Source organism: Aythya fuligula, chromosome 17 (genome assembly GCF_009819795.1).
Source record: "Aythya fuligula isolate bAytFul2 chromosome 17, bAytFul2.pri, whole genome shotgun sequence".
NCBI lineage: Eukaryota > Metazoa > Chordata > Aves > Anseriformes > Anatidae > Aythya > Aythya fuligula.
Window position 1 is genome coordinate 9,134,846 of NC_045575.1, and position 21,526 is coordinate 9,156,371.

General features: G+C 43.2%; 1 protein-coding gene and 1 long non-coding RNA gene across 2 annotated transcripts; one reads left to right on the plus strand and one right to left on the minus strand.

Annotated features, from left to right (window-relative positions):
- The first annotated feature begins 530 nt into the window (after positions 1–530).
- Positions 531–16,545, plus strand: CRKL (CRK like proto-oncogene, adaptor protein). The gene is made up of 3 exons (XM_032198883.1): positions 531–899; positions 3,535–3,991; positions 12,723–16,545. Exons 1-3 carry the CDS (start codon positions 586–588, stop codon positions 12,855–12,857), a joined length of 906 nt encoding a protein of 301 aa, XP_032054774.1. The 5' UTR covers positions 531–585; the 3' UTR covers positions 12,858–16,545.
- LOC116496038 lies at positions 15,946–21,255 on the minus strand. The gene is made up of 3 exons (XR_004253993.1): positions 21,090–21,255; positions 20,549–20,664; positions 15,946–17,085 (listed from the first exon to the last, which is right to left on the minus strand). It is a non-coding gene; the product is annotated as an uncharacterized LOC116496038 (long non-coding RNA).
- Between the last annotated feature and the right edge of the window lie 271 nt (positions 21,256–21,526).

Consider the following 21,526-nt stretch of genomic DNA (forward strand, 5'->3'; position numbering starts at 1 on the left):
CTCAGGCGGGCGCGAGGCGCCTGCGCGGGGCGGTGCGCCCGGCGCCGCCGCCATTTTGGTGCTCGGATCCGTGAGGGGAGGGAACGGGACGGCACCGAGCGCCGGGACACCGAGCCCCCTCCCAGCGCCCCGCTGCCGGCCGGCCGAGCCCTCCCTCCTTCCCTTCCCTTCTCCCGGCCGCTGTCGCAGCCGGCCGGCCGCCCTCGCCGCTTTATCCCTCGCCGGCCGCCGCTGCTCTTCGCCACCCGCCCGCCCGGGCCCGCCGCAGGCCTGAGGGAGAGGCGGGAAGGATGCCCCGCACGCCCCGCCGCTGAGGGAGACTCGGGGGCCCTGACCGCCGGCTCCGGCCGGCCCCAGCCCAGCCGCTCCTCGGGGCTTCCTCCTGCCGCATCGCTGCCCTCTTTTCCCCCCCGGGCTTCCTCGCTGCTGGGCCGGGCGCTCGCCTCTTCCTCCTAGCCCCCAGCCCCGCTCCGCCTGCCGGGCCTCCCCGCCCGGCCCTTCCCTTCCCCGGCTCTCCTCCTCCTGCCGGGCCTTCGGGCTCGCCGCCTTCCTCCCTCTCGCCCTCAGCCTTCCCCGGCCGGAGCCATGTCCTCCGCCGCCCGTTTCGATTCGTCGGACCGCTCCAGCTGGTACGTGGGCCCGGTGTCCCGGGCGGAGGCGCAGACGCGGTTGCAGGGGCAGCGGCACGGCATGTTCCTGGTGCGGGACTCGTCCACCTGCCCCGGGGACTACGTGCTCTCGGTGTCCGAGAACTCGCGGGTTTCCCACTACATCATTAACTCCCTGCCCAACCGCCGCTTTAAGATCGGCGACCAGGAGTTCGACCACCTGCCCGCCCTGCTGGAGTTCTACAAGATCCACTACCTGGACACCACCACCCTCATCGAGCCTGCGCCCAGGTGAGTGCCACCCTCCCGTCGCCACTCCCACCGCCAGCTCTGCTCCTGGCGCTGCGAGGCGGGGGGCTCAGCCCCAGCACCCTAAGGCTGGAGGTAGGGCCGTGCTGCATGCAGCAAGGAAGCCTTTCTTTCTGGCCCTCCCCAGGAACCCTTCCTAATAACTGTCCTCAGCGCTCTGGAGCACGATGACCAACATAGGTTGTTCTTTTGGTCATCGTTGTCCAGATGGTGCGTGGGGCCTGGCCTTGCATTGCATGTAGATGGATGCTAAGGTAGTGTGTGTACATCCCTGTCGCTGCCTGTAATTGCCTTGCGAGAGGGCGTGGTCTTGCTTTGTATCAACCTTCTGGTATTGTCCTGCTCCCAGGAAGGTTGAGAAGCTGGTTCAGAAATCTTCCTTTTGGTGATTGAAGTACAGCCTCTGAGCTTAACTTGCTCTCTGGCCCTGCATCCACAATGACACACCTTTGTGATTAGACTGCTTCACCCTGTTAACTGAGTTTTAATGCATTCTAGGACAGCATTTCCCAAGCTTCTAGAGTGACATTTCCCCCAAAAAATGTAAAAACATGCATCTCGGTTTGGTTATGGCACTCTTTGTATCTGCATATACTACACTGGGAAATGCTTTTCTAGGAGGATGGGAAAATATGACTTGACTATGAGATCATTCTTTGTCCTGAGCCCAACAGGGGACATACCTGCAGCTTGCATCACTAAACAGCTTATTGATAAGTCTAGAACATATTTCTTTCATCTTTGGGGCTTCCTGAATAGAAAAAAATGAAAATAAAAGCTAGAAAAATAACATGGAAAATAAAAATTGGTTTACTTCTAAATTCTGCGGTTTAAGATTTTTTTTTCAGATTGACAAGTTATTTGGTGGAAAAATAACTTTGAGTTTTATAACCACACTTTAATCTTGGCATAGTCCAGTTCTTAATAACTGTCAGTAACTTGTCAAAGGTTGACAGTAAGTTGTCAAACTGAATTTTGACCACACGTGATCAAAAGTCTTCCTGTAAAGCTCTCAGGTGGTGGGTGGGGGGAATGTGACAAAGCACCAGCTTCAAGAACTCATAAAGCTGTTGAGACATCTTCAGGGTAGTGGCTGTGCGGAGGCTAAAGAAGTGAATAGGTGAAAAATTCACTCACCTTTCACAGGTGCAGGAACACTTAACTGGAGCTGCCCAGGGTTTTGTGCATGTTTAAACTTCAGGATGGTTTGGATGAAAAAAGTCAAATCTACAGCAATTTTTATGCTTACCTCTGTTCTCGTTAACCTGCATACTGCTGTGCCTCTCTGACAGTAAAAGCTTCTTCTCAGTTATGTATGGCAATGACTTCCTGGGCTTTATCAAGACGCTTAAACTTAGCTGATGCCACTTGCTCTCTTGGTGTTTGTATAGAATCTTGCATGAAGTATTTCGTGAATGTTTTCATGACATCATGAACACGCCACCTCATTTTCAAGGTTTGATTCCGTACAGCCATTGGTTGTTCTCTCAGCATACAGGGACAGATGGAACCCCAAGCATACAGCGAACTCACATGCTTTTATATTTATATAGATATATATAAAACTCCAAATGGGGTTGACTAGATGTTTTTCCTTCTAGCATAAATTTTGTTCTAAACTTCTTGAAAAATCAATGACATGGTTGGTGGTTTGAATTTCTGTTTAAAAGAAACATCCTGACGCAAGAGGGAGAATGAGGGGTAGCATTCCCAGATTATTATTTTTAAATTAATGGACTAGATTTAGAATAGGGGTGGACAGGCACTTGTGTCAGAGCTGTTATTGCTAGCTGTCATTTTTCTTTAAAAGTTGGCATTTTCAGAGGAGCATCACAGGTAACAATAAGATTAGGGAGCTTATTCCATATTACTTTCCAAAAAGGAAAATAAAGTATTGTCTCATAAAAACACAGAATCTGCCTTTCTTTTCTTAAACAAAGCAGTTTTCAGTATTAACAAGACTGAGTGTCCCCAAAACCCTACCTATAAACAGCAGCTTTCTGTTACAAAGATGCTCTACTGCCTATAGAATCAGAAAGATTTGAGATTATCATATCCTCCTCTTACTTTTCTCTTTTTCCACTATGCTCCCTCAAGTCTGGCACTCAGAGTTTCTGAATTCTTGAGGAAAGTGGATGCTGAGGTTAAAAACGTGAATGCAAAGAACTGAAGAGGATTAGTTAGCTCTCTGAGAGCCCTTCCCCTCCTCACCCCAAGACACCCAAATCTTTTTCATTTAAGTATCGTGGCCTCTTGTCACTTAAGCTATAGAAATCATTTTAATCTACCCTAACATCTTCAAAACGATCCAAAAAAAAAGTAAACCAATAGATAAGATTTTGCATTATTTCTCCCAATTTTTGCATCCCCGATAGTTTTTTATTGGATTTCTGGGGAAAATAAGATGGGTACTTAGGTAATTGCTTGAGAGTATGAGTTAAACTTGTTAAACGTTTCCCAGTGTTACCAAGCTAATAGTTTTGTTATAAAGGTGAACGTAGGTAGTTCTCTTTCATTTGGTGGTCCTAGTGTAAAAGTGGTGGTTGGCTTTGTTACTGGAAATACAGAACAATAGCTATGGGATAGCTATTGATAATACTGACTTTTTTAAACTTAGGTATCCAAGTCCACCAACAGGATCTGGATCTGCCCCTATGTCCACTGCAGAAGAAAATTTGGAATATGTTCGGACTCTGTATGACTTTCCTGGCAATGATGCTGAGGATCTTCCATTTAAAAAGGGTGAAATACTGGCAATCGTAGAGAAGCCAGAAGAACAGTGGTGGAGTGCCAGAAACAAGGATGGTCGGATTGGGATGATTCCTGTTCCTTATGTAGAAAAGCTAGTCAGATCTCATGGGAAGCATGGAAACAGGAATTCCAACAGCTACGGTATTCCAGAACCTGCCCATGCTTATGCTCAGCCTCAGACCACAAGTCCCCTTCCCTCGGTATCCAGTACACCGGGAGCAGTGATCAATCCTCTGCCGTCAACACAGAATGGACCAGTCTATGCCAAAGCTATCCAGAAGAGAGTACCCTGTGCTTATGACAAGACTGCACTGGCACTAGAGGTAAGTTTCTTTTCCTTTCAAGTCTGACACTTGTTCAATGGTTTTGTAGAATAAGAAACAAAAAATTGTTAGTGGCAAAGTTGGTGTAAATGACTTCATATGGAGTCTGCTCAGCTGTGTCGAGGGACTGAGAAGTTCTGTTAGGTTCTAAAGGAAGATTACAAGAATTGCTTCATCTATACCACTTCCTTTGAGAAAAGTGACTAAGTTATGTCAGAACCTATACTTAATTTACTGTTTTCTTGCCTCTGCAACAGTGAAAATACGCTCAAGGGTAGTAGAATGTATACATCCTACTGTGGGAGTAAGTGCTAGGGGGGATGACCTGCTTCTCCACCTTACCTTGGGGAAGGAAAGGGGTGTTTAATTGTTGCAGTGTTCCAGGTTGAGAACTGGCAGTAGCGTCCTTCAGAGAAAGGTAAGGATTGTTTATGAACAGATTTTTACTTATTTTTTGATCCTCAGCTGTAGCATGAAGTACGCTAGTGTTGAGAGCTTGTGTCTGGGCACATCAGAAATACAAAGAAGCAGAAGAGTCTTCTGAAGGACTCTAGATTTTTTTGAAAATTGGAATTTGAGAAATGGTCTTAAGACCTAGAAGGGGAGGGGAAGGGTGCGTTTATTTATAAGATGAAAGACTGTAGTGTAGCCTCTAACCTTGTGTTGAGCTTCTAATAAGTTCCTGTGCTTGCCAAAACACTTTTTTTTTCTATTAGGGACGTCTTAAAGGTTTTAGAGCTTTATTCTTTAAATGGTAAAGAATTCATGTTACAATTGTAATTAAATTGGCATAAATGATGGAATGGAAGAAGTTTTTGAAACTATATCTAGGATACAGACACTCTTACTCCCATGCTTTGACTATACTGAAAGTTCGTTAACTCATGCTTCAGAAATGTCTCACCTGGAAGCAGTGCTATTGGTGGTTGTTCTGAGTGATGAAATTTGAATGTGGTAAAATACTTCAAGGAGCAAATGCAAGGAAACAAGCAAAGGAAGCAACAGCGTTTTAGCAAGTAAAATAGTGGTTTTAAAAATACTTTTGAACTTCGCCTGTTGCCCTTGCCCTGTTAGTTTGCAAGTTGAGGCTGTTAGCTATAGCTGATACTTAGACTAAGGTTTTATGAATAATTGGAAGTCGCTAATAAAAGTTACCTTAAGGCTTTTTCCTCTTGTAAAATTTCTACAAGTGATTACTCTCAGAGGGTTAGAAATTAAATATGTATCACTGGATTTTTTTTGAGTCTTAGGAAAACTAGTTGCTTGCTATTCATGAACAAGGTGTGAAAATTATCATAGGAAGAAATGTAAATTCACTGCCAGCTGTACCGTACAGAAGATCGCTTGCCTTGCTCTGTTTTCAGAAGTGTGAATAGTTTTGGCAGCAATTGATGCTGTTGTTATCAGTGTGTCGTGGAATTACTTCAGGGAGCTTGCTTTGCTGCAGGGTAGCAGAACTGTGTGGAAGGATGGCTCTCAAATAGATTTTTCTGATTTGCTGTTGAGTGATCTAGTTAATTTTAGCTGCCAGAATGTAGTGGTAGGATTAATTCTGTGACCAACATATAGGTCAGAGTTCTTTGGAACCTTCAAGTTGCTGAAATTCTGTTTGAAATATTCTTCTGTTCCACTGATCTCCAATTGCTTATGGCTTCGTGTCTTTGCATCTCCCACCCCTGGTATATTTTGTCTTCCTATGGAGTCTATTTTTTCACAGGTTCACCTTAGTCACACTGTGGCTTCTCAAGAGGTTTCAGAAGTAGAATTCTGGGAATTGATCTACATTTTCATTAAAATTGGTGGTTACAGCTTCTCCTTCCATGCACAGGGAACATTAACAACCTCATTATAGCAACATTTTTGTCATGTGTTCTATCCTTAAAGAAAATTCCAGATTCTTTTCATTATCTTCCTTCAGCTTGCCTAACACATGCTGGGCTCTGATGTATTAATCCCAACCTTGTCAGGGCTTTGCTTCTCACTAAATAATCTGAACCATTTGAGGTCATAGTTCAACATTCTTAGAAATAATAGGGTTCATTTAGACTAGAAGCTTCTCTTTGGTAAGAGCACGGAAGGTAGCTAATGGTAGGGAAAGGATGGGTTATGAGGGCGTTTGGGGGAAGAAAGCTAATGGTGTTCTTTCAGAGTAATAGTATTGTACAGTGTTGTGCCTCAGTATGACCTCTCAATCATGGTTCAGCTTGTACTGATAATTGTTCCTACAATTGTACAGCTACTGATTGTGTGTAATCTCATTTAAACTGATAAAAGTAAGAAAGCAAAATACCTGCTTGCTGGCTGGAGCTTTATGTGATCAGCACACAGACACTACTTACAAGAACCAGAACACCATCAGGAGTAAATACAGCTATTGAGTGGTAACCTGCTCAGCTTCTTTTAAGTGGAGGGATGCCATTTTGCAAGGTTCAGCTTGAAAATGGGACAAACTGTCTGCTTTCAGGTCCAGTTTGTCTGTTGCACGCTATTGTTTACCTAAGCTGTCAGAGAAGATAAATATTCATAGACTGTTACTGAGAAGAAACCTGGTTTTAAGGAAGGTAATTACATTTTTCATGTGAGAAATGTTTTTTTTTAAACTTGTAAAATGAATATTCTCTTGAAAATCCTTGTCAAGATCTAGTTGGTTGGATAATGATGGAGTGCTTAACTTTGAAGTAGTATTTAAAGCATGACACTTTAAGGGCAAGAAAGTTTGAGAGTGTCTGCAATAGATTTCCTGTAAGGATACTAGGTAGGTAGCATGGCATTTGGTACAACTTGGACCTAACTGGGCTAAAATTGTTCAGCATCCATATTTATATTCCTGGAGTGACTAACATCGAAATGGGGATTTGGTCCTGTTGCATTATATGCTCTACTTTTACTCTCTAAGATAAAACATCAGTAATCTGCTTTACAAGCTAAAATACCAATTTTAGATATTGCTGTCATCCCCAAACGTACAGTTACTGTGCATATAGTTTTGTGCATCCCACTGCAGCAGTGAACAATTAGTAAAGCCTACGATAAGTTTATTGTATGTGAAAGATTAACACATGACTGTGGTCAGTTCTATTAATTACATAGGCCGTTCACATTTAATGCTTTTTAGCGGGATGATTGTCTGCAGTTTCTCACTGCAACTTTACTAATTTTGATTACTACTGTGTGTAGTGTTTTCAAGAATACTGCACGCACACACACACACACACACACACACAAAAGCATCAGCCCAGGTCTGTTCCTCTAGTTGTGTGCTTTCAGCCAAGAGGCAGTTTCCTTCCTTTCTGGTGCTCTAGAGGAAGAAATACGAAGGACAGGGATGCAGTGTCCTGCGTTTATGGGAACTAGAACTCTACGTTACGGGACTATGTACTGCGCCTCTTCACCCCTGATTTTCCGTGGGAAAATGAGGAGGACAGCCCTGCGTTCAAAGGTTACACAAACCAGCACCGCACAGTGATGCAGGGACTGTTTGCTCTGTCACTAAGGTACAGAACAGCAAAGTCTACCTTAGAGTTTCTCATCATTTATAACTTGGAGTTCTTCAGCCAGCCTGCTAATGAAGCCTCATCTGAAACCAGCCTATGCAGTGCCCAGAAGCCTAAGACCTGCTGCATTTTACCTTAAAAAGGAGTTTATCTGTTGGTATTTGGACTTTTTGCTTGGATCCAAGGAAGATGATTAATTGCTAATAGCTACACAACAGAGTTCTTCGTGCCTAGCCTGGTCAGTAGGTAAACTAATGGTAGGTAATTCCCTTAAAAACTGGTGAGCTGTTTGAAGGTTGGCTCAGGTTGTGAACTACAAATTCCTTTATCAAATGGTGTGGAATGACTTAAGGATGTTTTAAATACACCATGTGTTTAAATAATGGTTCTTAAATATACTGCAAGCATTGTAGTAAGTGTCATAAACCACTTTGAAGTCAGTGGTAGTCCTAGAGTTCACATCCAAATCTGACATGACAGTGTTAGGGAATCTTAAGGTTTTATATATATATACAGAGCTTCGTTATATTTTTATAGCTTTTTTTTTTTTATCATAGTGATTTTTTTCCCCAAACCTGTGCCAACATTATAGTGTGAAGTAGCTTATCGGTGTGTGGCATATCAAGCACATAGATGTATCCATGTGCTATCAGGGAGTTAATGTTTCACTGAGATGTTTTGGTGAAATAAATACCTGTTCCTCACAGTTATATAACTGACATAATGTGTCTCTTGAGCTCGTTGCAATTAGGTTATAGTTAACTTTCTTCTCTTTAAAGTTGAGACAAGTAGGGCAAGATGTGCTAGTAGCAGAACTTTCTCAATTAGGAAATTAGGTTGCTATTTTCACTAGACAACAAGTGTTATGCTTCTCTTAAGTCAGGGAAATTCACTATTGCTGTTTTAAACATTAAAATGCATCTAACTGACAAGATAAATATTTGGCTTTAACTACACAAGTATAGGTTCTAGGTTTTAAGTGTTGATCACAGAGCTTTAGCTTGGAGAACCATTGAATTGAAAGTGATGTTGGTGGCAGGATTTCTGTATCTGCTGATACACACAAACTTTTCAGTATGCTATCTTTGAAAATGCAACTGCCAATTACATTGGACGCTGTGTGCGTTCTTAGCCTTTGGGGCTTCCTTTTCCAGTCAGAATTCTTTATCGTTCCCATCAGGACAACAGTCAGTGCCTCGCAATTTAACACATGTTTACCCTCAGAACTGTTTGCAGAGTTTATTTTCAGATGAAACTGAAAGCGATGGGGATAATCTAGATGAGTTCCTGTGCTAAAATGAGTTTTAGTGTGGCTAAAGAGTGACTGACTGTTCATGGGAGTTCTGAGCTCTCCGGATTCTGGACTGTTGTGACAGCATGCTTAGCAGATGGGGACAGGCTATCACAATTCAATGAAAACTGCTCTTTGTTGTGGTGCTCTAAGCCCAGCTCTGGCTCTACTTGAGGTACACGCTGCAGCATTCTTTCTAGGTGAGGCTAGGTTAACTGCATCTGGGGTTTCAGCACTTCTGCACTGCCCTTCGACCTGCTCTCACATCTCAGGAACGATCAAAGGTCTTTCCTCAGGTCAGAATGACTTGAGGCATCAGCTGTTATTGTTCTGGCACGCAGCATCAAGATCAGGGCAATAAAGGTGTGCTATCAGCCATTTGGTTTCTAGAATCTTCTAATACTTAGAGCACCGGCTCCTTCAAAGTATCGATTCGTTCTCCTTGGTATACAACTGAATTCTGCCTCTTTTGTTTAGTTTTATACATTTTGGGGGACAGTGGGATATCAAGTGATTTCTTTGGAATATGTCTAAAACATGCTGAATTAATGGGCTACGTGACTCAAATGGCATGCAGGAACCTTGTGCAGTGTATGAATCAGCTTCAAGTGGAAGACAGGTACAGAGGAGTCTGGAGTGAATGAAGTAACCTTTCTGACTGGCATGTTCCACAACTCACATTTCCCTGGGGCTTTGAATTCGTGCTGTAACAGGGACGTAATGAAAGGATGCTATCTAAAATACGCTTTGATTTTATCGTTTGGGTGGAACCAAATGGCTGCATTTCAGAAATATTACTCACTTCAGTAGGTGCTACTTCCATCTAGTGATGCTGGCATGCTTTGCAAGTGAGTTATTTGTCTGAGAGATGCTGAGACTAAGGAAGCATTAGCCTAATTTATAGATAAGGGCCCATGAGCTGTCCAGAATCATACAGGAAGTTTGTGGCAGAAATGACAATAGAACCAGGACTCCTGACTCTGTCCTGTGCCTAATCATAAGACAATCCTTCTGACTAGCCCAAAATATTCTCTGAAAACAATAGCATGTTAAATAACTTTAGTAGGAGATCACACCTCGGCTGACAGGCTTTAAAGAGACTTTACCAAATACTGCTTGCAGTTAGTACTTGGGAGGGATGCCCATAGAGACTACTTGACCAGATTCTAGAGATGCTCTCAAAAAGAGTCTTTATGAAATCCAAGAATGATTTTATCATGACATCAAGATTCCTTCCCCAAAAATCTTGTTTCAGCATGCTGTTTCATTTAATTTTCTCAAGGGACTGTATTTTGTGTAAATAATACAGCATTAGGGGATATTCGGCAGCTTTCCTTTGGGAAAAAAAGAGATCTGTTTATTGCAAATCACTCTACTATTCAAGTCCTTGGTATATTTTTTTTTTTATGTTTTTTGCGAACCTTTTCTCACCTACCACTCTTTAACAGCTGCTACTGATTTGTAGCAACTTTACCTGCCCAGCAGTGTAAAGAACACTTTGCATTGTTAGACTGCACTGTTTTTTTTGCAAGGTGATACTTAAATTGCCATTTTCTATCATTTTTTGCTCAACTAAACTAAGACTCCCAACCTGTTCAAGCTGTAGAAATCAGAGTCAAACTGAAGTATGTTTTCCTAGAGCTTCTGAATTAATTTTGGATTGATCTCTACAGCATGTGTCCGGAATTAAGTTGTCAGACAAAAAAAAAAAGTCCACGTGTTTGATTCTGTGTACTACTGATTCCCCTCCCCATCCCAGGAATAAGATTAGTGTGTTTCCAAATAGATTGTTTGCGTGGTGTGGGGTAAATGCAGTTTCCTGCTGGGTTTTAACTGTTGTGTCAGATGTGCCTTCATGATTTCGAGTCTAAAACCTGGAACTTGAATCTGTCTTCAAGGGTTATTTTAAATCTAGCAGTGCAACACTGACTATTTATAGATGTTATCAGCCTTTTCCTAAAGAGACTTTTGTTAGGTTCCTGTTTAAATCATCTTGTTACTATTTAAAGCTTTCTCTAGACTTTCCATTTAACGAGAAGTCAGACAAATTGTGCTTTTTATCAAAAACACAAAGCGTGCTGCAGTAGTCCACCAAGAGAAGAAAGCCAGTCAAATTAATGCTATCTGTGTGTGCTAAATGACCTGGGCAATGTCTAACTACTCAGTAGGACATGTTGGCTTCATGTTTGAATTTATGAGCAGCATGCATAAAGTTGACAGTTTAAGAGACTCTCAATTATATCCCAAAACTGTGTGGGGATCAGAGGACTTTCTCCTCTCTTGAAAGCACAGGATTAAAGTTGTCTCAAGTGCGAGTCTTGAATTTCCGGATGGGAAAGGGGAGGGGGAAAGCGCTAAGTAATGAGAAAAGCAGGGTGAGGGAGGATTTGGGTGGGAACAGAACAACACATTTTGAGTTAATGTCCAATTCTAATACACGTCAAGCTTAAATATCTGGAAAGAGTTTCAATGTTTGAGACATCTTATTTTAAGAGATGTAACACTGAGTGACTGCCAAAGAGTTCGTGGTTGTGTCTTAAACTTTGCTCAAGGTTTCTGAATATTTCAGAGTGGTTGTCAAAAATATCTATTGAAGTAATGGTAACTGCTTTAAACAGGCTTTGGATCACCTGGTGATGCGTTTCCTGCAAGATATTTTGTGGACTCGGCTTTTTTCCTTTTTGGAAAACTAAAAAAAATTTTATCTGAAACGTTTTAATCTAAGGTCCTTTGCCAAGGCCCTTGAACTATCTGCATCAGCTGTAAATGTTAATGCTATTTAGATAGTGTGGACAAGTTGTTATATATACACACCGTGTCAAGAATAAAATCTAATTTTTCCTTCAAGACCAAAGCTAGTTTCCTTTGGATTTTGCAGAAGTAGTTTGGTAATCTGAAACCCAGCTACAAATTGCTTGGACCTCATTTGGGGAGGAAGCTTATGAACTGCTGGCCGTTAGTCATAGGCAGGTTCTACCTTTTTTGTGAAGTTAGTTATGAGCTGCTAATGTCACTTTTCTAATATTTACTATAGTTACCACATAGATGCAATTAAGTAAACAGGAAGGGAGGTGTAGTTCAAGAGCTGCTGCAACAGGCCACGGCTTCAGCTATTCTGAAGTGTTTGAGGGAGAAATGACTGTTTAGTCAGTCTCAAAAGCTGGTTGTCATGTTGAGTATTTTGCTTTGTAAATTATCCTAATTCAGGTTAAATACAGACACTGAACAGTGGTAAAGTATAATTTGGGCGGATTTTTCGTTTTGCTTTATCATAGCTTTTCTCTTCTTTCACCACCAAATAGAAGAGACAGTTATGATAGGAAAGGCCTGACATGTTGTTCCTGTTCCAAATTCTTTGATGGGAAGTGGAGGTGAAAGCACCAGATAAAGCTACTATTTGCATATCTAATGCTTATTAAAAACATTTGAGAAGTGTATCATTGTTTTAGAAAACTACACAAGTTTCTTAGGCTGTGGTAGTCAGAAGTAGAACTTCACGTAGTGGTTTCTCTGTCACAGGAATCGTTCTTTGAAAAGCTAAGTTTTCTTTGAAATAAGCATGTTAATGCTAAACCCAGTGAGGGCTGTGCTATTTTGAATGGGGTTTGCATCTCATTATTTATGGTAGCTTTAGTGATGTCAGTTTACATCTAAGCTAAATATATGGCTGCATGAAGTAAGCTTTCCTACAGGAAAAGGCGTGGTTCAGTAATTTATTGAAATACGTAAGTATCCCATTAGTTAAAGTTTTCAAAGCAAATGCAGACATCACATTTAGGAATGGTGTCTGTGTTTTAGTTGAGTAAAACTAACTTTTCTTTCCTTTTGAAGCTTATATCAATTTTCTTTTAAGTGATGGGATTGTATTTATTGTTCTTCATTAGATTTGTATCTGAGGTAAGATTCTTATGTGTGATTTTTTTTATATTTTTTTTTAATTCTGCAGGTCGGAGATATTGTGAAGGTTACAAGGATGAATATAAACGGTCAGTGGGAAGGAGAAGTCAACGGTCGGAAAGGGCTTTTCCCCTTCACACATGTCAAAATATTTGACCCTCAAAACCCAGATGAGAATGAATGATTCCCTTTACCCAACTTACACTGCTGCTTCATTTTCCTGGCTATCATTAGCATTGTTTGAGGTGGAATGACTAAATGGCACGTTGCTAGCATTGCCCATTTTCCAGCTTGCTGCAGTTTGACAGTTCTTTTAATATACATTTGGAATACATACAACCCAAGTCACTGCCTGACCTTCATGCCGTAGTTGCATCAACCAGAATTTGGTTTCACTTTTAAAACTGTATTGGGCTGTAAGCTGGAGAAGACTGAACCGCAAGGTGTGTGGCAGACAAGTATGGGAGGAAAACCTTTCTTAAGACTTCCACGGGCTTGTTCTGGCCTGCTTAGTAGGAAGAGCCCTAACCTTAGATCAAACATGCAACTCGTGTTACTGTCCAACAAAAAGCAACAACAAAAATGCAATTTTAGGACTGAAGAAGACATAGTTTTAAGTGAACCTGTCCTAAGGTAGTACATTTACGATGATGGTCTCTTTAAAGGACAATAATTGAAGCTATGTATTCTAAGCAGTTGTATTAGTAACTGCTCGTTTCTGTTAACTTTTGAGCTTGTTGTTGACCTTCTTGAAACAGTGTGTGTTAAATACAGATAACCATTGATTGAGCTGCATTGAAGCTGAGGCATTTATTTATAAGGAAATTTAGGAGGGGTTAATACTCGTAACTCATTTTTGACATACTTAACGCATTTCTGTTGATTTTGCGAGCACTAACTATAGTAAGTGAGCTTTAAAGGGAAACACTTTGGCCTGGTCTATGTACAGCTCCTCTGCTGTGCTGAAAGTCTGGTTTACTGCCACAGCAGTGCTTGTCACCAAGCTGTTACTTGGTAGACAGAAGAGTCAGTTCACCACAGCGTGGAGAAGTACAAAAGGACCAGGACAGAAGAACCTGGTAAATACTGATGGAATCCTCTTATTTAAGCATAAACCTTTTATACCTATTTCTCTGCAGGTTCCCTTATCACTCCAGAGTTCCCTAGCTAAGCCAGCCCCACCTCGCTTAAGACTCCTTAAACACAGTACCTTTTTTCCAGGGTGTCTCCGCGTTGCTGTGCTTCTCTTCCAGAACTGCGTTCTTCTTCATTTTGGGCCTTTTTTTCTCCCCATCACTCCCTTGTATCACAGATCCTCTGCATGCTACAATTTTTACCCCCTCCAAATGAGTTGGCTCTGGCTTATACATGCCCCAGATCCCTCCTACTCCCAGCACCCTCCAGAAAATGGTGAATTGGAGTCAGCTGCCTGGGTTCCCTGTCAGATAAGTGAATGCTCAGGCTGGAGGAGGCCACAAAGTCTTTTATCAGTATAGTTTTTTCCCCTTTTCTGTACATAAGCTGTACTGTTGTACCTAAAGTAGGGATCTACATGGCTGTAGCTATGTAAGTATAATTAATGCCATGCAGGGTAAGTCCTTAGCCCATTTACAGGATATGAAAGCTTAGGTACAGTGCTGTCTTCTACCTTCCTCTTTAAATGTGTTTTCTAGGTGAACTGGAATGCTCTTTTAAAAATAACGCCAAATTAACAGAGTAACATGTCTGCAAAGACTGTAACTATGAAACCTCCCTTTTCAGACAGCCTGCATAAAGAAAAATGCCTGCTGCAGAAAGCCAGGAATATCTGACAGGAAAACAGCAGTGCTACAATACATTCATTTTTCAACTTGTGAAGGCTGTCAGTTGTAGCAAAATGAGAAACTTCAGACACCTGCAGAACTGTACCACTTCTTACAAGTGTTAAATTATATGGAAGTTGTCATCTTAAGTTCCAGCATGTTTTCTTGTTGATTTGTGTCACTTTTTCCTAGTAAAAGAACGTTGTTCTCACTCCTGTGAAGGTGCTGTGAGACCCTTAAATGGAAGGCACTGAAGAAATGCGAAAATGGCATTTACAACAAGAGATGTAAAATGCTGTGGTTTTCTTTTTAAGAAACTCGGTTCATCTGTTAGTTATTTTCTGTAGTATTAATCAGGTGGCTGACAGTCTAGAAGTTCTTGTAGAGCATTTTACTACCAAATTAACTGTGAAGTAGCGTAGCATTGACTGAAGTGTTTGGTGCTGAAAGAATTTCTTGACAATAGGCGCTGACAGGTTGTCTTGCAAAGAAAAGCTATGCAGCTCTCTTAACTAGAGGAGGTTGTGATTCTTCTGTGCCCCAACTCCACCTGAAGTTTACTACATAGATTGTACTACTGAGAGTCATCATGTGAATACAGAAACTGCACTAAACTCAGTCTGCTGCAGAGAAAGCTTATTTCAGACCTGACCTAGCTGCAGGTAGCTCTTCAGAAAACTGGTTGTAGAATTCTTCTTTTGCATGTTAAAGTCCATGAATAAATACTGTGAGATTTGAGATCTTGAACACAACTTTTAACCTGGATTTTGTCACTAAAATAAGTGTCTTGACTGATCTCCTCATTGAATAAGGTATACGCTTTGAACACAAGCATTGTTTTAGGTTCAATTATGTTCTGATACTGCAGAAAAGCAAACTATTTTCCTTCAAAACTATGCAAAATTTGTTTGCAGTGGGATCTGATGCAAAGATGAGAGTTCGTACATCTCTGTGAACCTGGTTTTGGGCCCCAGACGAACAGTATTTCTCGCGGTAGCAGCGGTATAGATTGGTGATGTTCAATGCGGTTTAAATGTAGCATACTGACCAGCCTAAGCTGATTGTAAACTCGCTTCAAAGTGTCTTTGCCATTTTACTATAAGACGAATATTTTCATATAAAGACTGCATTTGATCAGTTGGTGTTTTTCTTTGAAGGACTCTTTTGATTCTCAATCGCTTGTTGCTTGCTTACATGTGTGCTGTCTGTTGCTTTATGAAGCCTCCTGAATTCGAGTGCTAACCTATCCATGTAGATGTTCCCGGGGGGCGTCAGGTATTCGTACTATGAAGCATGAGTCTGCAAGTGACAGCTTCGATCTATGCACCATTAAAATCGTCCATGCTTTTGAACTAGCAGCCGGTTTCATCACCAGGTGCCACACTAGTTAACTATCATGAAAGGCTTACTGTTTGACTCCCTCCTGTTGTGTATGTGTGTATATAGACATTGAAGCCTCTGACCAGTCCGAAAGTTTAAACGAAAACTGTTTTAATCAGTGTCCATCACTGGATAAGCGCTAATTTAATTCATGATTGTTTACAAATTGGAAAGAATAAACAAAAGGGAATATCCTGTCTGGGCTGGGGCTCTGAAGAGCCTGAGCATTATTTTTGTAAAGGGAAATACAGCATTCTTTGTGCCATTTCATGTGCCTGTAAAGTAATTTTTTAATATTATATTAACATCCTGGGAACGAGTGGGCTGCCTTTTGTTTTCTAGTCAAGTTTTCAAGCATATTTCTCAATACCTGCATTTGAAAGTGAGACCTGCCTAAAAGACTGCCTTTTGGGACCAGTGAAAGCATTCTTGTATAGCTGTCATTTTCTGTTCTGTTAAATGAAAATGTTTTTTGAGACAAGAATACAATTATTGCAGTGGGAAAGGTGGCCTTGTATTCGAGACAGTCTTCACTGTGTAAACTTTAAAACACAATATGTAATTTAAAGACCATGAACTTCAGGCAATAATATTAAAGTGTAAGCTTTTAAAATTTATTTTGGGGATCATAGCTTGTTTTATTTTTTGTGCTATAAAATTAACAGTATTAAATGAATTATATTCTTAGAATATATGGAGTGTCTTTTCTTAAGATTAGTGCCTTTTAATTTCTTACTCCACTTTTTTCATAGAACTGGTCCCAACATCAAGCCACTGTTTTTTTTTTCCAGTGCCCTGTTTGTACAGTCTAAATAAAACTTGCCTCAACTTACAGTATCACTTGTTGTCTTTAGTCTTAAACCCGTGGTGATAGTGGCAGAGTATTTAGGTCCTTACTGTGTCAGTATCATGGCCTATTCCGTAGGTAAATCTGTGCCAGCTGAAGTTTTCCCGAGTCAAAGCAACAGGTAAGCAGGAGAAAATACTGATGCTGAGTGAATGACACCGTCATGCTCCATCCTTGTGCGTGTTCTCCAACTGTTCTGCTGTGCTCTGCAGGCTCAACTGAAAGATGCAGCTCCGGTAACGCCAATCGCTGTTTCCTTCCCCCTCGCACCTGACACCAGCGCTCTTCCTGTCACTACATTTAACTCTTCTTTTGTAGAGGCTTTTAAAAGTCTGTGTGGAAATTATGACCTTCTTTCACTGTGATAATTATCTTGATTGTGCCTGTAAGAACAATTTAAGCATTTGCTTTGAATTTAGCTTATTTTTTAGTAACTAAGGCCTGACGGGTGCAGGTAGGGACAAGTGAAGCCTTCTAGCCCCTGTTGAAGTTGTCACCATAAGGTGTTACAGAGCCCTGCTTTTGTAAATCAAGAACAGGAGGTCAGCTTTTTGCCTTTTTACAGTCAATCCAGATCAAAAATAGAGATTACGGTAACTTTTTAATATTTGAGATCATTCAGGTAAATCATTCACAATGTGTTGAAACTTGAAGTGAGCTTACATGAGATTAAAAAAAGCAGAACTTCAAACACGTAAATGCTGTAAGGGAGAAGTCTTAAAAGCTTGCATTGTTTCCCTGGCCTCTTCGTGGGTATGTGCTCACTGCAATGAAGGCTAGTGGGTGTGTTCTCTGCAGTACAGATTTCTACAGTGTTTTAATAAATGTTATAGCCAACTCTGTATAGTGTAGTAGCAAATACTCGTATTTGGCAAGTTACCTTTCTTCAGGAAAAAAAAAATCTCAAATACTCAAGCAAGACCAAGGAAAGTGCATACAGGCAGCCTGAGAACTGCTTCAAATTATTTTGTGTACCTTTCTAGCAAAAACTGAAAGTGCTGAGCTGCTTACTGCAGCTGCTTCTCAGGACATCATTGCCTCACTATTTATGTTGCTTCACTATTTATGTAGCAAAACCAAGGCCCCTGCTTTACCAGCAGTCTGCTTCCTACAGCCCGAATTCTGACCGCATGTGCAGAAGCAGCACCGCTCCTGGCTACAGTAAGAGGTGTGCAATGCACACAGAGGCAGTTGCTGCCCATCCTCTGAGGAAGGGGCGGGCTGCCTGCACCAGCCAGCCCAGACAGGGCCTGCCTTGGTTTTTGTTTCAGTAAAATTGGGTTTCTCTGACATTAACCTGAGATGTCCACATGCACTGTTATCGGGCAGTGGGAGACGAAGTGCTTTCAGAGCCAGAAGGCTTGGGGAGTTTAATAATACCTGTGTTCTGAACAGAAGAACTTTGCATTTGTCTCAAAATGCATCAGGTTGGTATAAATCTGCACTACATAGGGGTAAGAGGCCACAGAACTCTGCATGGCCTTGTTTTGTCGTGCGCTTAGAAATAAATGACCTCTTCCTACCACTTGAGGTGGGAGGGGGTTGCTTTACTTTGGCAATGTTATCAGAAGGGATGCATTACACAGTCTGAGTGAGCTGCAGCAACTAGGGTGCAAGGGACTGCCATTTGTCTGCATTTTAAAAGGCAGCCTGGTTCCTGGCAGCCCTCGCCCCAAGTGCCAGCAGCACCAGCTTGCCCCCAGCTCCCTCTGCCTTCCCTTCCTGCCACCAGGCTGACCCCTGGGTGGGGCCCACAGCTCTCGCTGCCTGCGCTCAGGGCTCAGGGTTTGTACCAGGAGCACCCACGCTGCAGCTGCCTCCAGCTCCAGAACAGCCAGGGTTACTCAGCAGAACATCAAAGGTAACAAGAAATGAGCAACGACTCAAACGGAGTTTAGTTGTGGCTTACCTGCATGCAGACCTTCACTTATTTAAATTTAAGCGAGTTTGGCTAGGTCAGGCCAAACAGCAGCCAGCATAAGCCCAGGTGCAAGCAAGGTGGAAGGAGCTGGTTTGTCACCTTCATTTAAATAAAAGGTTTTCTTTCTAAACCAGTACAATAGAAAACAACCCTTTAGTTTCAACCAGCTCTACGCCGGCTTGAGCTTACACGAGTAGCAAGTATGCCTAAATACACTAAAATAAAATGCTGTCACAACACATGAACAAGTTTCCTTGTAACTTTTTTTACACGGTTTACAATAACCAGTGTGATGTGCACGCAGGAAAGCTCTTCGGGACTCTGCCAACAGGGATGGCTCACCTTCGAGCAGCTGTAGTGGTTTCTGCCCCGTGTCCTCTGCCCTTTTTTGAGGGAGCGTATCAGCTGCTCTTGTAGCAGCTGTTGGACCACAAGCCACAGCTCAGTGTATTAAGGTAAAGCAGTTCCAATTTCAGGTTACCTTAATACCACGAGCTGCAAACGGTGACGGTCACTATGCAAACAGCTGAGCCCTCCTGCAGCAGGACTGTGAGTCCATGAGGGTCAGGAAGGCAGCAGGGAAAGAAACCATCACAGCTGTCCCAGAGTGAGCCTCCTGCTCTGAAATTTGAGCCCTACAAGCTTGCCTGCAAGCAGAAGTTGCATCAATTATTGTAACTTCTTAATGGGACCATTGCGTGCCCGGCCTGAATCTGGTCAGCACCGCGCTGCTCCAGCTGGACCACCCTCCGCAGCAGCAGCTGGGGACCCCAGTGCTGTGCCTCAGGCCCAGTTCTGCTTTGTGGGGTCCCCAGATGGGCACCACCTGCAGGAACCGGCAGCTGAGCTCCTGCCGCTGCCCAGCGGTGTGGTGACTGCTCACCAGAAACCCAGCGGCTCCTGGCGCTGGATGCAGCCTCACCTGTGGAAGGTGCCCCCCACGCTGTTCCTGAAGCAGGCCGGGGTGAGCAAGTGGCAGCAGGGACTTACCGCGGCGTTCTCCTCAGATAACCTTCCCAGCACCTGCTTGCTTCATTCCGGGCATTTTGTAACCAGAGCCCTCCCGGCACAAGTTATTAGTCTAGCCTGCCGCTGGCACGCCAGACAATTGGGAGCAGGGCTAAATGCAGGCTATCCGCAGGGACCCAGCTCCTGCTTTGTTCGTCCTGCCTGGTCCAACAAGGGCAGCTCAAAGTCAGCGCTGAAAAATCCATCACTTGTAATCCTGCATTTGCTCTAGAACTTAAGCACTAAAACACACGAGGAAGCGTGGATCTCAGTGACTCAACAGCCCTCTCGTATGCTGTTTCCCAGTCTGGCTCTCTAAGGAATCCCCTTCAGGCCCTGGGGCAGGAAGGGCTCTTGCTCAGATGAGGGGGCAGTGGGCACTGGTTGGGGTCTGCTTTGCAAAGATGGGGCTGGCTCAGGGAGCAGTGAGTCAGTGGCAGGGGCACTACTTGGAAAAGACAGAAGGGACTGAAAGAAGTGAACATCAGGGGCCAGATGGAAACTCTTGGCACTCCTCTTATTCCTTCTGCCCACTGCCCTGCAGCAGCCAAGCCAGGCCATGAGACCCCCAGTGTGCTCCTGACAAGAAGTGACAATCCCAGCCGGGTCCTAGAGTGCACTGTCACTGTCCCTAACTTGTCATTAAAAAAACAAAACAATACAAACTTGCCCGTTACTCATTATGGTGAAGCACCCCTGATCATTTATAAGCCTTTGTGTGCCTAGACTCCAGCCCCAGAGCTTGTTGTTTTTTTTACTATACTTTATGTTACTGTACTGATTTGATCTGAATTAGGAGGTAGTTCAAGGCAGGAGACTCTCACTGGGACTTTTATTTGCTGAATCTATTTCTGAAATGTTGGATTTTCTCTTTTTTGCCCTGATCTCGTGACCAGTGTTATCATTAATCGACTGACCTTGCAGAGGAACAGCTTTTCTCTTCCCAGGTGAGGCAGCTGACGAACAGTGGGAACTGGCTCCTCGTTGGGTACACACACAGCACACGGGGCTGGCTTCCTGCCGGGCCTCCAACCTAATGCAGGCATGGCACAGAGGCAGTGTCATTCATCTCACCAGGCCTTCTTAAGGGCAGGAAGAGCCACATCCTTCAAAGAAAGAATACCTCCTGCTGCCCCGACTACCTGCGATAGCTGTGAGTACTCAGCACTTTGGAGACCCAGCTCCAACATTAAAAAGAGAATTTCCCTGCATGAAATAACACCTGGACATGGGACACCTCAGCCTGGGGGGTTGGCCACTGAAAGGCTCAAATGAGCTCAGGTCTGGAATTAAGCTGAACAGGGTAACACCGGGCTGAGCAGCACACACAGCGTATTGGCACTGTCAGAAACTTCTGCTCGAAATCATCCCAAACCACAGGATGTCCCCAGTAGCAGTGTAAGGCTTTCTTCCAGTACTCAGTAGCAGCTCCTGCCTGTACGGGGCTGAGTAACCCACCTGCATCAGAACGGGCACTTGGCATCATTTGATTGAGGCAGAGGTAGCTGATGGGATGGAAATAGCTCTCCAACCGGTGGGACAGCACGCTGGGCTCCGAGCAAGGGTTTGTGCTGTACAACAGTGGTAGCCCACAGACCTCCACCATGGCAATTGTGTTATCAACGCTGGCCTGAATTTAAATAGATAAAAATAAAGAGATGTTAGCCTGGGAACAGAAAGCTTGCACAGTCCTTAACAGGGCAGTGAGGATGTAGGACTTCCATCCGTCAAATGTGTGGGACTCCTGCCTCCCTCACTGCGGTGGCCTGGTTTCAGCCACACGTTGCAGTCCTGCAGCCCTAAGGCAGCGTGGCACTGAAACAGCTTTGGAAAATGGAGGGGAGTGGAGGAAGGAGACGAGTACCTTGAGGAGGACAGGCGGATTAAATGCCCCT